This window comes from Vipera berus (assembly GCF_964194415.1).
Source record: "Vipera berus genome assembly, chromosome: 2".
NCBI classification, from domain to species: Eukaryota; Metazoa; Chordata; class Lepidosauria; order Squamata; family Viperidae; genus Vipera; species Vipera berus.
The window spans coordinates 261,770,120-261,789,371 of NC_138203.1; the positions used below are offsets into that span (position 1 = coordinate 261,770,120).

Here is a 19,252-nt window from a genome sequence, read left to right on the forward strand (position 1 = left end):
CTAAAAGCATTGACATGGGAGGCTAGTTGGCAAACAAAGAAAGTCAGAACGAGGCTGAAGAAAATTGGGGTTTTGATTTATTAGAGGGGATTTCATATTATCAATTAGAGGGTTAAAGTGAGAAGTTGAGATAAGGGGAATTTGGGTCATTAAATTTAAAATTGGAAATTAGTTGAAAGTAAGGATTTGTTTACTATTAAAAAATTAGACCCAAAAGAAAAAAATATGAATATGTTTGCTTTATTGATTAACCCAGACAATATATATAATGGTATTGATGGTACTGGGGATACTGTATTATTAATGGTACTGGGGATACTGTATTATTAATGGTACTGGGGATACTGTATTATTAATGAGATGATTTAATGTGGGAAATAGATAGAAGGCATCCTGGAGCAGTACCTGCGCTGTTTCATGAACCAGCAGCAGGACAACTGGGCCGATTACCTCTCCCTAGCGGAGTTTGCCTTTAACAACTCCCAACACACCTCCACCCAGACCACCCCGTTTCATGCCAACGTGGGGTACCATCCTCGGCTCTTCCCTCTGGCTCCCTCAGATTCCTTGGTTCCTGAGACCCAGGACTTCCTGTCTGAGTTGCATGCAGCCCAACAATTGGTACGGCGCCAATTGATCCAGGCCAAGGAGGACTATAAATGGTTCTCCGACCGCTCCCGACGGGCAACCCCACCACTGGCAGTCGAAGATAGAGTGTGGTTGTCCACGAGGCATCTCCCAACCGACTGACCGGTAAAGAAACTGGACCATCGATACATCGGCCCGTTCCCGATCGAAGCGGTCATCAACCCTGTGGCCTACTGGTTGACCCTCCCGCGCTCCATGCGGATCCACCCAGTCTTCCACCAATCCCTGTTGGTCCCCGAAGCCACTCGTGTTCCCTCCGACGCCTGATGGTTCCTGCTCCACCGCCTACACCCGGCCAGGATGGCTCAGCAGAGTATGAGGTGGCCAGTATTCGGGACTCCCGGTGGCTTAAGGGGCATTTCCAATATTTTGTCGAGTGGAAGGGGTACGGGCCTGAAGACTTCTCCTGGGTCGACGCTTCCGCAGTTTGCGCCCCTGACCTCGTGCGGGTGTTCCATGAACAATTCCCATCTCGACCGCATCCCGACCATCAGACCCTGCGGTGGGGGATAGCTTTGTGGCCCCGATCCCCGCGCCTGTCCTAACCGAGGACGAGGACTCTGAGGATGATGGGGAGGAACTGGCAAGGCCTCCCTCTCAGGGGCCCTCCTCACTGGCAAGGCCTCCATCTCCATCGGGAGCCCGAGAAGAGCAGCCAGTGCTCAAACAGCTGCAGAAGTCTAGCGAAGATGAGTCATGGCTAGACCCTCGAGAAAGACGCAGGGCCAAGCGTCTGCAGCAACGTAGGTTGGGTAGGAGGGCCAGGGAGTAGCTGAGTCATTGAGCCACACCCCATAAGGTATAAAGGGGGTGTGGCTGCTCTCAGAACTTTGTGACGAACAATAGTTTAAACAGCTTCTGGTCACGTCTTTGGAACTCTGCTTCTTGTTTGAAACTTTGGTCTGAATTCTTGGGAACGGTTCTGTACATCTGCTGATTGGACTGTTTGCTTGGACGTTATCTCATTCCAGCTGAAGTTTGAGGTAACGAGCCTATTTTCTGCCAAGGCCTTATCAGTAGGCAATTAATTAAAGTCTGTAGCATTAACTCTTGCGAGTCGTGCCTGCTTGTCTGTCTGTGCTCCGGGAGGGGGGAACAGAACAAGGGGTTTCTGGCTTTCCTTTTACACACTGCTGCCTGCATGCTGAGGAAATACACCCAGCTTCTTCAGAAACCTGGACAGATGCCCTGGACGCAAGCTGGCTTGGAGAGATCTTTGGTGATTGGCAAAGTTCTGGTTGTGTTAGCTTTTTGAGGTCTTCTGGTTTTGCCATGTTTGATTCCTGTTATCCAAAGAACAGTTGCTTCTACCATCTCAGGGATGATGGTCATAGCATCCTCTGTAAGTAGTGATAAACCCCATAAGCCAGCCAATGTTCTGACTATAACAAAGGAATATATGTCATTGGTCACCAAGTAACAGAACACATTCTTTTACAAAATTAAAAAGGGAGGAATGAAGGGTCCTGTAACTGGAACAAAAAGAAATTGTTTAGCCTAATTACTTCTATCTCGCTTCTATAATCAGCATTTGTGTCAGGGACAAATTTCACACATGTGTGGGAAACATGTACATGGATGGGATGTACTGAGGGAAGGAATAAGGGAGTATACACGAATGATTGATATCTTCTTTATGAAAGGAATAGATTATTATTCAGAAATTTCTAATGAGTCTAAAGATCGATAGAAGAAGCCACCTGAAAGTCATAAATTCTGACAAGTAGTTGTAGCTAACCTAAACCACAAGCAGAGGAAATACAGAAATAACTATAGGAGCCGAGCTTGGTTAATAGAAAATTAGATGGTGATAGATATGTGTACAAAGGCGCTTCCTGGAACATGAGAGGGACAGTGGTTTTAGGCGGTTTGGATAATTTATTGGATGATTAGGGAAGGGGCGTTGAGTGTGATAGGGGAGGGGGGAATCTGCATCGGGAGCAGGATATAAAACTGTATCAAACAGCTGTTTAAGGTGTGACTGAACTCCTGTGTGTGTGTTTCAGTTCACCAAGCCTTTGCAAATGCTTCTTTTTAAATAAAACTTTGTTGCTGGAATTCCAAGTGACTTTGTTTGTTTTGGGATCTTGAGCCACATTCTAAACACTTAGCATGTAATGGCTCTGTTGTCTGATTTTCATTGGCTAACAAAGTTTATAAAGCAATGCTACTAACTTTCTAAGGTGTGGCACTTCTGGATGTAAGTCTGACAGGGTTCCAAATTGTTTGCAACTCAGCTGTTTGCTTTGATCAATTAAAGCACTGTTTCCTCAAGAAGCCTCAGTTTGAGTTGCCTGAATAAACTTTGAATGGTATCTCAAATTTAAGTAAGGGCCAGTGAACTTACAATAGTTAAAGATGCAGAGGTTAAATATTAACAATCAACCAATAATAATTATATATAATCCGAAGGGCCAAGAGGCAGCCAGAACAGAAAAGAAAAGTAGTTTGTGCTGGGACTGAGAAAGTAATATAGGGGCCCTCCTCTTGAAACTTGGAGTACATCAACCTATGCAACTGTTGCTGATATGCAGTCTGAGGTTGCCTCCTGGGATGGTTGTGCCCACTAGAGACAAAGGTCCTTTGTTGTTGTTAGCTGCGAAGTTGTGTCCGACCCATCACAACCCTATGGACAACGTTCCTCCAGGCCTTCCTGTCCTCTACCATCTTCTGGAGTCCATTTAAACTCACACCTACTGCTTCAGTGACTCCATCTAGCCACCTCATTCTCTGTCGTCCTAGCATGCTTAAATCTAGAAAATCCAAGAAGGGTCTCGAATTCTGAAGCAATGGTCAGTCTGCAGAAAGTGAAGGGAATAAGCGATCAAATGGAAAAAAAGAATTATGTCTAGTATGGATGAATGAAGGAGGTGAAAGAGAATGCAAGAGAGAAAGTGAATAAGAGAAACGACTCTGACGGTTGTTTAACGATGAGACCTTGCTGAGACCCCTGTGCCTGGCCTGTATAAGTGGATACTATCACTGCTAATAGCCTTTGCCAGATAGCAGAACTCATGAAATTACCTTTTTATCATCCACAAGGACCTTTATTTGTATGCAGAGAAGATTACAGCAGACAAGATGTAGTAGATGATGAAATGGACGGTATTTCAAGGTCAAAGACAGTAATGGTCCTACCATGAGAGGAGACCACATGTGAATGGTGCCCCAGAAGTGATAGAACATTCAGGGTTAAGAAGAAACAGGAAGTACGTCACAAATGGGAGGAGTTGGCTGAACAAATTAACATAAATGTTGTAGTTCCCAAACAACCACATGGTGGCAGCACAATATGCACTGCATAATACTTTATGGCTGATGTAACAGCACAAAACGAGATTACAACATATCCATGGGAGGACTGTTATTTAATTAAACAAGAACCAAAGAATTTTAATAGTTGAAGGTTGCAATTATACTGAGACAGTTACTCGGATTCCAACTAATTTTAAACCCTGTTCTGCAGATTGTTCTTCTTGCCTAATTTTTTTTTGTCCTGCTGTGTAGTTTATGTCTCATCCAGGTTCCTTTGCCTACATCTCCGAGGGCCGTCACTTCTGATGGATTTTCTCATTTTTGTGCAACCTAACTTCTATTAAAAACCATATTGCAATTAGCTAAAAATTGATGAACAGGACCACCCAGTGAGTCTAGGAGGTAGAACTCTAAATTCTGAATCATGCATTGATACATCAAACCCAAAGATGAAATTTCCCTGGAATCATGAGCCCTATAAACTCAAAACTACTCCATCTTACAGAGATCACCCTTCTGTTGCTTCCCACCTAATTGTCAGCAATTCCACCACATCACCAGTTTTCCCTAGAGACGTGTTTATTAACTGGGTACAGGAGGCCCTGTGGATTTCACTCTGGTAGGTGGGCGGTGCTCATCAGCGTTTCAAGCCCATCGAGCCACTACTGTCCAAAGACATTTCTGCGGTCAAGTGGCCAGCATGGTGTCACAGAGCACCATTATGCTCTCACCTGACAAGCCTAATGTCTAAACCACTGAGCCACCATCCTGCTCTACAACTAGGTATGATAATATGTAAGTCAGAGCTGAAGAAGCTTCTTGGAAGAGAAGCAAAATGTCTCCAAAGAAAAACAAAAAAGTCCAGCTGCCTCTTGAAAAAGCACCTTTGTGACATCCACGGAGCACACACAGAATAGATATCTCTCTCGACAGATATTTCCATAATGATCCATAAGTGCAACTACTGCAATGTCTACGTTGCAACCTGGGCAGAAAGTGATTGCCAAGGAGCTCAACAGTTTGCTTCCTTGAAGGATCTCTCCAATGGGAAGGTACCAGCCCTTTCAGGCAAGCAAGGCCAAGAATTGAGCACCACAAAGCCTATTGGGGCTCTATGCTATTGTTGTGAGATATAATAACAGAATGTTGAAAGCCTGTCAAGTTTCCCACTGATCTCTTTTATGGGATGCAGAAGGAAGAGAGCATTATTGTGACCCTCTTGAGTACAAGGAACACTATATTCCATTTTGTGTCTGTTCCTTTGAGTCCCCCGTTACCTTTATTCAGGGGTGTGGTTTCTACAGAATCGTTCTTAAAAATAGATATTTGGAGAGGAGTCTTATATTGTCAAAAGCACATGGATTCACAAGGCTTCTTGCTCAGGGCGGACATCAGCCTCCTTCCTCCTCGCTTCTCATGGGAAATGTACCTTTTCTTGGCGCTTTACATGAGCACCTGCCTTGCACGGAGAATCCACCAGGGGCTCCTCTGCAAAGAGAAGGCAACACAATGGCCTTCCATCATTGAGCCACTGGAGGGCGAACGCCACACGGTGCTTTCCAGAGGGGAGATTGAAAGGCATTGACATCAACGGGTCTTGCGTCTTTAGGATGCTGTATTCACTCTCTTGAGCATTTGAGCTGCGCAGAACTCTTGAAGGAGAGAGATCCAGAAAGGGCCAGGATAAGTGGCCAGATTCTTCCAGTGTGAAGGGAGGGCTCTTGAACTTAAGAAGGAAGAGATGCATCCCAAGTTCTCATCTTAGCAACAGATAAGAAGGAACTAAGTCACTAAGGAAAGAAAGTAAAAATATCACTCAATCCAGACAAAAGAAATTGGACAAGAGCTGAGATGAAAGCTCTCTCCAAATCCCACCAATAGCTACCAGGCTTGAAAATCAACAAGAATAACTGTCATCTGATGAATCAGGAAAAAGCAAGGAATTTTTTGGAGGGAAAAGATCCTGAAGTACAAACACTTTTTGAATTCCTCTTCATCTAGAGTTGGCAGCTGGCAGCTTCTGTTCCTATGGATAGTGACAGCCAGCCTACTCGAGGACTTAGGTCAGTATGGATGAGCATGGATGTGTGTGTGTACTTGTGAAAAAGAACAAATATATATGTTGTACCAGTAAACGTCTGTTATTTTAAATTCACTGTGTCTCCCTGTATTTTAAAGAACCATTTGTGCCTCAGAGTGTGGGTGAAAGTGTGGCTATTTCCCAGGGCTGTGAGAGTGTGAGTGACCATAAACTTTAAAAGCAACACTCTTCGGAAGTGTAACATTGCCTAAAGCACGTTGAGAAGGCTTCCTGATCAAGGGAAACGTGAGCGCCCCCTCCTGCCCCCGCATGGGAAATGCTCCGTCTCTCCTTGTTCCAGGAGCGCTTTCCATTCACAGAAAATCCACCAGAGGGCGGCCTCTGCAAAGAGAAAGGGACTCCACGCACTTCAGCGTTGGGCCGCTGTGGCCGGTTGGGAAGGAAGTGACGTCAGTAAGCCTTGCCTTTCTAGGATGCTGGACTCGCCCGCTTTAACCCTTTGAACTTCGCAGGCGGTTAAAAAGGCTGCAAGAAAGTCTTGAAGGAAAGAGGCACAGGTGACAAAGGGGGTTGTTTGTCTGTGTTTGTGTGTATGTTTCTCTCTGTGTGTGCTAGTCTAGACCACGTACGTTGCCCTCAGGAAGAAATCCAGATGCCAGAAAGGAAAGGGGGGGCTGAATAGTCCTACACGCCCTATTTCCTGGGTAGTGGGAGAGCTTGCATGGCAAATCTCAAGGAGGAAATAAGAAAAGGTTTGAAAATGCAAAAGATTATGCCTACGTTCTCACTCTGTGCTGGATGACAGTAAACTAGGTTCGACTCCTCTGCAGCTCAATTTGTTTTAGGACGGTAAACAGATGATTATGTTAAGCTTTGTGCATTTAAGCCTTTGTGTTTCATGTGAACTGAGCCCCTGGATCTGATTGACCTTTTTGTGCTTAGGACACATTGTGTGAACCTGCCTTCCTGTGTGAAGGAAGAGAAATGGAACATCCTAATCCAGGTGCAATTGAATGGCATTACATTTTTTGTGAACTGAATGTTCATGCTTTGTTAACCTGTTCTGAGTTTTTGTATGCTGCCTGAACCCTGCTTATAGGTAAATGTAGATCTATATTTTTAAAAAGCAAGTCTTTCCTTGTGAGTAAAAGCAATATAGAAATGATCCAAAATGCCAAATATACTGAATCTTCTTGATTGATGTCATCAGTTTACCAGGCCAGAAAAATACTTCCTTCTATGGGGAGGAGTATCGATGAACGATCCAATCCACTACTTTCTAGTTGTTGGAATTTATTTTCTATCAGAGAGATGCAAAAGGAGGTCATTTGTTCATCTTCTTTAGAGAGAAATTTATGTAGGAAGAAAAGTCTATCATGGTTCCTCCAAGCGGGGAATAAACATGGCAACTGCTTTGGGAAGAAGGTTGTAGTTTATTGTAGAGGAAAGGCAGACAGAAAGATGGATCCAACAGGAAAAGAAGGGGTGAGCACATGTGGGTAGTGGGTTTTTACACCCCCTGGACTCTATTGTCTGGAGTTATTTCCTGTCTCAAGCTTTGTGTTTCCTTTGTCACGTATTCTGTCCTGAGCCTAGGTGTGCCACTCTAGGATTCTTGCTGGTTGTCTGTCCCAGCCCACCTCCCTGGGGCAGGGGTATGTAGATTTTAGAAGTCTTAGTTTCAACCTCTCTGAATGGTTTATATCTGCATTTCTATAGAGTTGGTTTCTGCTTGGGGGAGGGAGACTTGGGGCTATTAAAAAAAACTGGGCATGCTTTTCTGCCTTTTTAAGATCCTTTTAGGAAATATATTTTCCTGCCCTTTTAATATTTCCTTCTCTGGGGAGCTGACTTCCCACAATCCCCCCCCCTTTGTGCCCTAAGTGTGTGAATGACACACTTACTGGCACAAGATTAAAATTGGTCTGATCAGGGATACTTGGTAAGCAAAGTTTAAATTGTTAATGCAAAAAGAAAAACACTAATGGAGGCAGCAGAAAAAAGATTCCTGCCCATAAAGTTCTAAAAAGTCAGGGCAAAAATTAGGTGGAAAAGAAATTTATAGTTACCAATATTCTGTGCCAATTATTTTCAAATGTTGGATGTCACCTTTAGCTTCCAGTCAGATTTGCACATTGCTCCCAAAAATCTTCACAGCCATGGTTTGCCTCTGTACCTAACCACTGGCTGCCCATTTTCAAGAGTTGTTTCCTGCCTTAGCTCTTAATTCAGTGCATCCAGGTTTGTAATTTGTAACGTCCAATTAATGTTAGCCAGTATCCAAGTAAGGCTGTTCCATCCTGGAGCACTAGGGAACTACCAGAGGACTGGAAAAGAGCTGATGTAGTTCCCTTTTTTTTCCTCTTAAAAAGAAGAAACGAAAGAAAAAATAGATCCAGGAAACTACAGACCTATCAGCCTGACCTCACCTGGGCAGATTCTGGAAAAGACAATCAGACAACAAATCAATGAATACCTAGAGGCAAACAAAGTCATTACTTAAAGCCAACATGGGTTTGTCAAAAACAGATCATGCTAAACACATCTTATCATCGCATTCTTTGACCAAGTGACAAAATTAGTGGACCAGAGGAATGCTGTTGATACAGTTTACTTGGGCTTCAGTAAGGTATTTGATAAAGTTGGCATAGGGTTTCCTGCCCGAGCAGAGGGTTGGACTACATGACCTCCAAGGTCCCTTCCAACTTTATCATTCTTATTAAATGCAAGAGTGAAACTTTTCCAGCAGATGAACTTAAAAACATTCCCTCCTGCTAACTTTGGGCTGTTCTTAAGAGTACATAGAGAGAAAGAGAAGAAAAACAAACAAACAAACACATTTTTCTTCACTCTGTCTGTTGGCCAGACAGACAAAGTGAGGGTATTTTCATTTTGGTAGCTTATTTTAAGAAGAATTTCTAGCAGAAGTTTAACATTCTTTTCTCTTTGGATTAGAGACAGTTAACAGTCAGTCACATTTACCTCACACACAAAGACTTTGACACACATATACACACAAAGACAAGAGAACAGAAAACGAAACAGAAGTCTTAATTTTACACATCCTAGTCATTCCCACCATAAATCTCAGTTAAATTAGGGAAGGCACATATTTTAAACATACCACGTGGTTGCATAGAGAGAGAGAGAGGCACTATTTCTTATTTTCCCTTTGAGTACCTTTATTTAGCCAATTGGTTTCCCAGCAAAGCCCTAGCAAAGTCCATTTTCTTTATATATATAATTTCTCTACCTACCTCTTTTTCATACCTGCCTAAACGGGTAGCTGATTCCCGTCCCAGGCCTCAAGCAAGCTTTACCGGGAAGCCTATCTCGACCCTTTAACTAGAATCCCCCCTTGGTTCTATCGGGTTTGGCGCACTGAAGCCTCCTTGTGAGACTTCCGCCTACCTCCACAGTTTTTGGGTCAAAAAGGGACCCAAAGAGCACTCTGGATCCCTCACAGAGTACTGGGACTCTCCTTTAGGCATCTACCACCATGGTTTCAGACCAAAAAGGGGTCTGTCGAGGACCTTCTGCTCCCCTGCAGAAGGTACGGCACATTCTTACCGGCTTTACCTTCACTTTTCACCACCACTGTTTGCAGACTTCAAATGTCTGGGAGGACCTCTGCTTGCTTTCCAGAGGTAAGGGACGCTCCTTGCCCGGGGCTTAATTTCCTAACTTTGCTTTGCTTTGCTTACAGGGCTTAACCAGCTAGTTGCCCAAATCCAATTCTCTCATTCCATTCCATTTTCCACACAGTCTCTCCCTTTTCCTTAACAAAAGGTCCTACGCTCTGGCCAAGCCCCCATACTTTCCAGGGTCTGCAACTCGAACAGATCCTTTCTGCGGCTAGGAAAGGCCAGAGGGAGCAAAATCCAACTGTGATTGGAAAAAGGGTCTTCTCACTCACACACACAGAAACATACACACATTTCTTTTACCCCCCTGGGCTTTAAAGTTAAAATTTAGAGGTACTGACCTTCACCTTCTTTCCAAAGCAGCCCTTGAGCTCAAACCCAAAACTCCATTTACTACCCTGACTCCACATGGGCAGGGCCTGGAAAATCCATCCACAGACACAAAGGGGTCTGCTGCCGGCAGGATGGGCTTACCAGTCTCAGTCCATTGGAGAGGTTAGCTTGGAGTCCCATCTTGGGGTGCCAAATTGTAGGAAGAAAAGTCTCTATCATGGTTCCTCCAAGCGGGGAATAAACTAGAACCTTCTTCCCAAAGCAGTTGCCATGTTTATTCCCCGCTTGGAGGAACCACGATAGAGACTTTTCTTCCTACAGTTATCTCTTTGGCAAAGAGGGTTAATGGCATGTTCTGATTCCCATGGCTAAATGAACATTACTATGAATGAAAAAGAATTTGGATTCCTTGAACTCATTTGGATTTGTGTTACAGGACGGAGAAAGAATGGCAAGCCTTCCTTTAGCAAGTGGGGGAACTGGAAAAGGCCCTTCCAGTGTTCAGTCTGGAATCGGTGAGGAGATCTGGGCAAGAACTGGCCAGAAGATCCTGGATGATGGAACCATCCTTTCACCACTTCAGTCCTGGAATTTTAGGAGCATCTGGTATCAGGAGGATGAGGGTCCCCGAGGACTTTGCAGCCGACTGCACTACTTTTGTAGCCAATGGCTGAGACCAGAAAAGCACACAAAAGCGCAGATGCTGGACCTGGTTGTTCTGGAACGGTTCCTGGCGCTTCTGCCCCTGCAGATGGAGAGCTGGGTGCGGGAGTGTGGAGCAGAGAGCAGCTCCCAGGCGGTGGCCCTGGTGGAAGGCTTCCTCCTGAGCCAGGCGGAGGAGAAGAAGGAGCTGGCTGAGTTGCAGGTGAGAGGACTTTCTCTTGGGAACCCAGAAGGACTTGGATATAATATGTTCAAATTTCTGTTTCCTTTTAAAAATATTATTAAGCTTATCAAAATATAAAACAAAAAAATGAAAATAGCAGGAACTGGTGGGAATTGAAGAGAAAGACGTATAGGGTAAAGGGGAAAAGGAAAATGATTGACTTCTGACTCTTTACTGCAGTCAAATAAAATGGTAACATTACAGCCTCCGACTTCTACTTTTACATCCTTAATATGTACTAGAACTAGCCATTCTATAACAAGAAGCTCTAAATTTCATTTTTTTTTATCCCAAGAAAAAGATCCAGAAGTGATTTCCAAATAGAAACAAGGTTGGATGTGTTCTTTTCTTTAACTAAAGCAGTTAATTTTGCCATCTCTGCTAGGTCCGTCAGTTTTTCCAGCAATTTCTCCATTATGGCAATTAACGTATCCTTCCGTTTTTACACCAGTATTTATTTGGTTTGTCCACCAAAATGGAAAAAGGTTTCTTGTTTACATTAATATTTTGAACATGTATTTGAATTTCCTTTATACATCTTTGGCCGGTTATCACGCATTAAATAGAATTGATACATCATTTTATAAAAAATTTGTTCCAAATTAAAAGTTTTCACCCAAATATCTTCCTGTTGTTCAGGCATTATATTATACACAAAATTCTTTGCCATTGGATCAATGTATGCAAATCCTTAATACCTCATTACCAGAGTTCTCTGGCATTCATACTATGTGGAGATGCTTCACTAATCTTTCTATAGTTGCTTATCCTTTCTAGAAGAAAGATTTTGCAGAGCCATTTATTTCTTACTTCTCAGCCTAATTGATCGATACTGAGTGCTTTGCAGTAAAAAACCACTTCATGATGTTTGATGACCATTAATGCTTTTCTCCTTCATACTATGTTAAGTCCTTTACAATGGACATCAGAGATCCTGAAAGAATAAGGCATCCTTCAAATCTCCCTCAAGAACTGTTTTTCAGGAGGATCTCTCAGGAAGATCCAAATCAGGACACCTCAAGAGGTAATAATAATATCCTTCCACTCCTCTGATAAATCCTAACTTTCTTATCTTCTGTGTTTTCCCTTCTATAGCATTTCATTAATTATGCTTCTTGAAATTCTATCTCCCTCACAGGGAAGAATAGAAGGAAGTTGATGTTTTGTTTTGGGGGAACGGAAACCGTGATTGAACCTCCAGCTGAGGTAAGAACATTCATTTACTAGATTTACTAGAAGAACATTCATTGAGTCAATGGCTCAGACTACTACCAGTTTCCTTGGAAACTGAGGAGGGGCAGAGTCTCTGGATATTGATGGCACACAACATAGATCCATGGCTGATCTCTCCCAGCTCTTTCATGAAGGCGTTGAGGATGAATAGGATGGCTCCTTCTTAGCCATTTCATAAAATTCTACAAAGAATCCCTTCCTCTACAGCAGGGGTGTCAAACTCAATTTCATTGAGGGCCGCATCAGCATTGCGGTTGCCCTCAGGGGGCCGGGTGGGTATGGCCAGGGTGGGCGTGGCCTACTGGGTGGGCGTGGCTAGAGTGCGTATGGCCTACTGGGTGGGCGTGGCCAGCTCTACATCGTTCGCATCAAGGGTGCCTTTGGGGGCCTGGGCAGGAGTGGGACAGGTCTGAGGGTCTCTGGCAGAAGGAGGGTCTCTGGGCCAGGGCCATGGCAGTGGGGGCCATTCCCTCACTGTTTCCAGGATGGCTTCGCAGGCCACATGAAACCACTTCGCAGGGCGGATCTGGCCCCCGGGCCTTGTGTTTGACATGTCTGCTCTACAGAGACATTTATGCCTTTAAACCCAGGACAGGTTGGTGTCACTGATTGGTGGGTTTTCCAAGGGTCACCTGCTAATTGATTCTCTCCTGACACAGTGCTTTTTGATTGAGGATGGATGAATTGATCCTGGCTGGCCGGCTGGATATTTAGTAGATCCAGAAGGATCCTGAGGTTGATCCAGAAAGAAATTGGGGTTACTTAACTGAATGGCACTGAAAGTCCTACAAAATCATTCAAGTTGATGAAACCTGTCTAAAACATTTCTTCAATCAAAAGCTTTTTCTTCTGTCCACTTTCTCACCTAAACTATGGAATCCTACTAAACATAGCCATTTACCTTAGTTCATAGCTTTGCTTTGGGAATTTCTAAACAATAGGATAGATCCTATAGTCCCTCCTCAATCTGTTCTGTACTTTTTTGCCTTTCAGGAGGGTCTTCTGCCTTTTGAGGAGGTGGCTGTGTATTTCTCAGAGGAGGAGTGGTCTATGCTGGATCCTCACCAAAAAACTCTGCATTGGGAAGTCATGCTGGACAATTATAAGAACGTGGCCTCTCTTGGTAAGGGTTTCCTATTCTGCAGTCAGGCAGTTCAGGAAGACACTTTGTAGTCAGATGCCATGGATTACTTCTTATGAAATCATCTCCTATTTCCTTCATAGGAGCAGTGGAACAGCATGACTTTTCCTTCTACCTCTGAAGAGAGGATATCTATCTCCAAATAGATATCCTCTCTTCAGAGGTAGAATGAAAAGTCATGCTGTTCCACTGCTCCTATGAAGGAAATAGGTCAATGGCATTCTGCTTAAATACGTTCTATCCCATTTGTTTTTCTATTTCTATTTAAACATATTAGTGACAATTCCTTAGTTTGTGTTAATGCCAAACTCCATCAAACAGTTTTCAACTATTTTTGGCCCAGATACTTCCGTATCGGTCCTATCAAGAATTGCCACTCAGGTTTTTTGAGTTAATGCCTTTTACAAGTTTTTATGCCTCATGAATAGATATTATCGTTTCTATACCAAGTCATTATAATTATACAAATATTCAATATATTGGAATTTGGCAAAATACCTGGAGGCAATTACAGGTAGTCCTTGAGTTATGAATATAATGGAGCCTGCCCATTCCATTCGTAACTCAAAAATTCGTAGGAGTGAATCTCGTACCTCGAGGAAGATGACTCCCTGCTTTCACCCACGTATTTGCTCATTGAATGCATGGGCCAATACGCGGTTCATTAATTGCACATGAGGTATCTCAGGTTGGGGAAGCCATTGAGGGCTTAGTGATGGAACAGGCCTCCAAGGCTTCCACAGTTCACAAAGATACCTCATGCTTCCCCCTCCATTTCTGCCATGCTGGACTGTCTTACCTTGAAAAGATCCATCTCCTCTCTGCCGGGTTCCTGCTTTTCAGGGAGGGGAGACTCAATGGAAGCTCCTGTGTGCTATAATATCATGCGAGCTCAGGCACCCATCCTCTTTTGCAGAGAATGGGTGCCTGAACTCCTGCGGTGCTTGTGGTGCATATCTCCTGCTCCCCACAACTCTGAAGCCACATGGCCACTGTCCCGGCTTCTGTTCTAGTGGCAGAGGCCTGTAAAATGTCACCAACTCCCAGATTGGGCTTCTGAAGGCCCACGGAAGCATCCCCAAGCCTCTGTTCCAGACAGCAGAGCCTGGAAAAGGGCTACAATCTCCAGATCGGGCCCCCAGAGGCATGTGGAAAGCTCCCTCAGCTTCCGTTCCACTCTTTGTTGCAGAGAACAGAGGCCTAAAGTTCTGTGACATCGCTCAAGATCAGTAGCGTGAAATCTCGTATCACTGATCCCACGTGATCTTGCATTACTTTAGACTTCTATTCTCTGCGAATACACCGAAAGCCGGGAACAGCCAAGGAAGTAAAGGATGTCTTGATTTTCGCAAGGTGAGCACCCACAGGTCTAGTGCCTAAGGAGACTGGGGGCGGGGGGAGGGAGGGAATAGCTAGGGTGAATGTTGCAGTGCTACTGTGGTCGTTTGTAAGGGTGAACGACTGCCATAGGGTGGCAACATTTGCAATTTCAGGACTTTTTCATAAGTACTACTGGGAGATTATCACATAACGTCAAACATTTGCTAAGGAAAAGTTTGTAACTCGGAGATTATCTGTAATATGACTTCTGACAGGGTGATTTTTTTCCTCTAACTTTTCTATCACTTTCATTTCTTTTTCCCTTTGAAGGTGATAATGAGAATGACAATAAGGTTGCTAGAGAATTAATGAAAGTGTTCAAACAAAGAGACGTAATGGAGAAGCCTGTAATTCAAACGGGATTCCAAAGGCAGGAAAGAAACCCTTCAAATAATTGGAATAACGAAAGCTCATCTTCCATTGATGCACAGATGCAGGACTTTATTGATCAACACGGAAAAATAAAAAAAAGATATATTGGGAAGGGTTTAAGACTATTCAAAGAAATATTGGATGTAAATGGGCAATATCTATCCAAAGCCAAAGAACAAGATTATATATCCAAAAACAAAGGTAAAAATTACAATTGGACTTTAACACTTTCTCAAGAAAATGGGTCTCTTACATCACAGAAAAGTGTTCACATGGGAGAGAAGCCAAATAAATGCACTGAGAATGGAAATAAAACTGTTTATAAAAGGATAAGCACAAGGGAGAAGCTATATAAATGCAGGGAGTGTGGAAAGGACTTCAGTAAACCAAGTCATCTTACATCCCATCAAATGATACACACAGGGGAGAAGCCCTATAAATGCACGGAGTGTGGAAAGGGCTTCAGAACAAACAGTCAACTTACAATCCATCAAAGGTTCCACACAGGAGAGAAGCCCTATAAATGCACGGAGTGTGGAAAGGTCTTCAGCAAACAAAGTAATCTTACATCTCATCAAAGGATCCACACAGGGGAGAAGCCCTATAAATGCATGGAGTGTGGAAAGGGCTTTACCCAACAATGTCATCTTAATTCCCATAAAAGAATCCACACAGTAGAAAGGCCATATAAATGCATAGAATGTGGAAAGAGCTTCACAGCACGCAGAGATCTTACATCCCATAGAAGGATCCACACAGGGGAGAAGCCATATAAATGCATGGAGTGTGGAAAAGGCTTCAACAACCAGAGTAATTTAACATGCCATCAAAGGATCCACACAGGGGAGAAGCCATATAGATGCACGGAGTGTGGAAAGGCCTTCAGAACAAACGGTCAGATTACATCCCATCAAAGGATCCACATAGGAGAGAAGCCCTATAAATGCATGGAGTGTGGAAAGGACTTCAGGACAAGCAGTGAACTTACATCCCATCAAAGGATACACACAGGGGAGAGGCCATATAAATGCATGGAGTGTGGGAAGGATTTCAGAACAAGCTGTGAACGTACATCCCATCAAAGGATCCACACAGGGGAAAAGCCATATAAATGCACGGAGTGTGGAAAGGGCTTCAGAACAAACACTCATCTTACACTCCATCAAAGGATCCACACAGGAGAGAAGCCCTATAAATGCATGGGGTGTGGAAAGGACTTCAGGACAAGCAGTGAACTTACATCCCATCAAAGGATACACACAGGGGAGATGCCATATAAATGCATGGAGTGTGGAAAGGGCTTCAGAACAAGCAGTGAACTTACATCCCATCAAAGGAACCACACAGGAGGGAAGCCCTATAAATTGATGGAGTGTGGAAAGGGCTTCAGAAGAAGCGGTGACCGTACTTGCCATCAAAAGATACACACAGGGGAGAAGCCCTATAAATGCATGGAGTGTGGAAAGGGCTTCATCAGCCATTATCATCTTACAACCCATCAAAGGATACACACAGGGGAGAGCCCATAGAAATGCATGGAGTGTAGAAAGGTCTTCAGGAGAAGCAGTGACCATACACACAGGGGAGGAGCCCTATAAATGCATGGAGTGTGGGAAGGGCTTCACCCGAAATACTCATCTTATTTCCCATAAAAGAATCCACACGGGAGAGAGGCCATATAAATGCATGGAGCGTGGAAAGGGCTTCGCCGAACATAGGTGAAGGTGTCCACACAAGAGAAAAGCCATATAAATGCATGGAATGTGGAAAGGCCTTCAGTCAACGCAATAAACTTACATCCCATCAAACGATACACACGGGAAAAGCCCTATAAAGTGTGGAAAGGGCTTCGGCCGACACCATACTGTTACTTCCCGTAACATGATGTGTTGACGTGAGAAGTCAATCCCCAAAACAAAGATACATTTGGGTGAGAATGTATGCTAATTATAGACTTAGTGAGCTTAGTCTGTGGATTTCCAATGTACACAGACTGAATTCTGAAAAGAGGGTTGGGTTTTTTTGTCTGTTTCATCCTTCTAACTTAGAGGCCTAGAGAGATGAATTTAGTAACGAAAATAAAAACAATGGGCATGTGCCATTATAATTATTATCTATAGGTTTTTGAATTTGTCTGTATAGGTTCATTTTATTTTATTTTTTTAGTAATGCGCTTCCTGCTCCCCAACTGTCATGTTTCTCCCACTTGGTCATAGCTCTCAAAAGAATGTGAAGACATTGAAAAGGTGCTGCTTTCCCAAGCACAAATGAAAAAATAAAAGAAAAATCACATGTATACCCTTGGTGTAGAACTGGGGCATCCCAAATCTAATCAAATTTGCATTCTCAGTGTACAACTGAGACATGAGTCAACCAGTATCTATGGAGAAAGAGGGAACATTATTCATTCCAAGGCCTGAAGATTTATGAGGGAATTGTCACATGCCCATCAATGTTTAGCGTCTGGGAAGAGCTGAAACAATGAAGAAGGCAAGGGAAAAAGTGGATAAGAAAAACAAGATAACATGATAGTCAATGGAAGGACTAATTTAATTAAACAACAAAAGAAATTGAATAGTTGGCAACTAAATGATCTCCCTTATTTCAAATAATATGATTTATTAAAGGGGATACTGTATTGTTATAGATCAGACATGTCAAACACAAGGCCCGGGGGCCAGATCTGGCCCGCGAAGTGGTTTCATGTGGCCCGCGAAGCCATCCTGGAAACAGTGAGGGAATGGCCCCCGCTGCCTTGGCTCCGGCCCAGGCCAGCCAGGAGCCAATGTACAATTTTGTGGTGGCCATCTATGCTGAAATACATTCAGTCTTAGCTCCACAAGGCCATCTGGAAACAGTGAGGGACCGTCCCCTGCCGCATCGGCCCCGCCCCCTGGGTGCATGCTAGGGAGATATCACCCTTTGTGAGGAATGAAGAAATGAACCATCGCCTGGAAGTGGCCAGCACATGGCCCTGGCTACTTCAGGCAGGCTAGGGGCTGGGCAGTGTTGTGCTTCTCTTCAGATTTGTGCCACCCGGCTCAGCCTCTTAGCGCTGTGAGGAGAGGGCCATGTGCTGGCCACTTCCAGATGATGGTGCATTGCTTCATTCCTCATGAAGGATGACACTTTCCCAGCTGCATTTCTTGCCTGTTTTTCTCCCTCCCTCATCTCAAATATTTTCCCATCACTCTGTTCTTAGGAAGGAAGGAAAGAAGGAAGGAAGGAAGGAAGTAGAGAAGGAGGGTCTGAGGGAAGTCCTGCCTTAGTCTTTCCCTGCTGCCATTTCACCATCCCCTTGCCACTGCCTCCTGGCCTAACCTGGGGGGTCTCCCATCCTATTGCTAAGGAGGTTTTAGATACAAAGCCAGGTCTCCTCACATGGAGAGGAAGTGGGCCTCCCTCTTGACGTTGTCCTCATACCCATCATGAGCAACCTGGCTAAGGAGAGCAAGCACAGCAGCAGGGCGCCCCCTTGGGGAAGTGGGGCTGGGCTTAGTGCTGCGGGTACTTGAGGGCTGGGCTGGTCATTTGACCTCCGCACCACCATCCAGCCTTCCCCCCCCCCGCATGGCCTGAGAGGAACAGTGAAGCTCTTCCAGTGGACCATGCCTTGGCACTTGCCCCAGTCCCATCTCCTGCCAGAGACCCTCAGATTTGTCCCACTCCTGCCCAGGCTCCCGTAGGCACCATTGACGCAAACAATGTAGAGCTGGCCATGCCCACCCAGTAGGTCACACACACTCCAGCCACGCCCACCCAGTAGGCCACGCCCACCCTGGCCACACCCACCCGGCCCCTCAAGGGTAACTGCAATGCTGATGCGGCCCTCAATGTAATTGAGTTTGACACCCCTGTTATAGATGATTTAATGTGGGAAATAGATAGCTTTTAGGAAATTGAACAAGACTATATTCAAATAGATAAGATGTGATTCTGTTATGAATTGAGATGAGGGAAACTATTACCTAAAGCCTGGGAATTACAAATACTTCCTTCTATGGGGAGGAGTATCGATGAACGATCCAATCCACTACTTTCTAGTTGTTGGAATTCATTTTCTATCAGAGAGATGCAAAAGGAGGTCATTTGTTCATCTTCTTTAGAGAGAAATTTATGTAGGAAGAAAAGTCTCTATCATGGTTCCTCCAAGCGGGGAATAAACATGGCAACTGCTTTGGGAAGAAGGTTGTAGTTTATTGCAGAGGAAAGGCAGACAGAAAGATGGATCCAACAGGAAAAGAAGGGGTGAGCACATGTGGGTAGTGGGTTTTTACACCCCCTGGACTCTATTGTCTGGAGTTACCGTATTTATCGGC

The 19,252-nt window shown here is 44.2% G+C and overlaps 1 protein-coding gene across 3 annotated transcripts; it reads left to right on the forward strand.

Annotated features, from left to right (window-relative positions):
• The first annotated feature begins 6,809 nt into the window (after positions 1 to 6,809).
• On the forward strand, positions 6,810 to 16,895 carry LOC308664063 (zinc finger protein 397-like). Of its 3 annotated transcripts, XM_081321023.1 has the most exons (7): positions 6,821 to 6,947; positions 10,358 to 10,786; positions 11,717 to 11,831; positions 11,946 to 12,013; positions 13,034 to 13,163; positions 14,832 to 16,483; positions 16,551 to 16,895. In XM_081321023.1, the coding sequence occupies exons 2-6, from the start codon at positions 10,370 to 10,372 to the stop codon at positions 16,460 to 16,462; spliced, it is 2,361 nt and encodes a 786-aa protein (XP_081177149.1). In that variant the 5' UTR covers positions 6,821 to 6,947; positions 10,358 to 10,369; the 3' UTR covers positions 16,463 to 16,483; positions 16,551 to 16,895. The 3 variants fall into 3 exon arrangements, with proteins under 3 accessions (XP_081177150.1, XP_081177149.1, XP_081177148.1); XM_081321022.1 differs by having other exon boundaries at positions 6,823 to 6,947; positions 14,832 to 16,895; XM_081321024.1 differs by lacking the exons at positions 11,946 to 12,013; positions 13,034 to 13,163; positions 14,832 to 16,483; positions 16,551 to 16,895 and adding an exon at positions 11,193 to 11,235 and having other exon boundaries at positions 6,810 to 6,947; positions 11,737 to 11,803.
• The last annotated feature ends 2,357 nt before the right edge of the window (positions 16,896 to 19,252 follow it).

What these genes read in the sequence shown, in the direction of transcription:
- LOC308664063 (XM_081321023.1), top strand. Translation starts at nt 10,370, where the DNA reads ATGGCAAGCCTTCCTTTAGCAAGTGGGGGAACTGGAAAAGGCCCTTCC. An exon ending in AGGAGCTGGCTGAGTTGCAG is followed by an intron (nt 10,787 to 11,716) that starts GTGAGAGGACTT and finishes TACTATGTTAAG; the next exon opens with TCCTTTACAATGGACATCAG. An exon ending in TAAGAACGTGGCCTCTCTTG is followed by an intron (nt 13,164 to 14,831) that starts GTAAGGGTTTCC and finishes TTCCCTTTGAAG; the next exon opens with GTGATAATGAGAATGACAAT.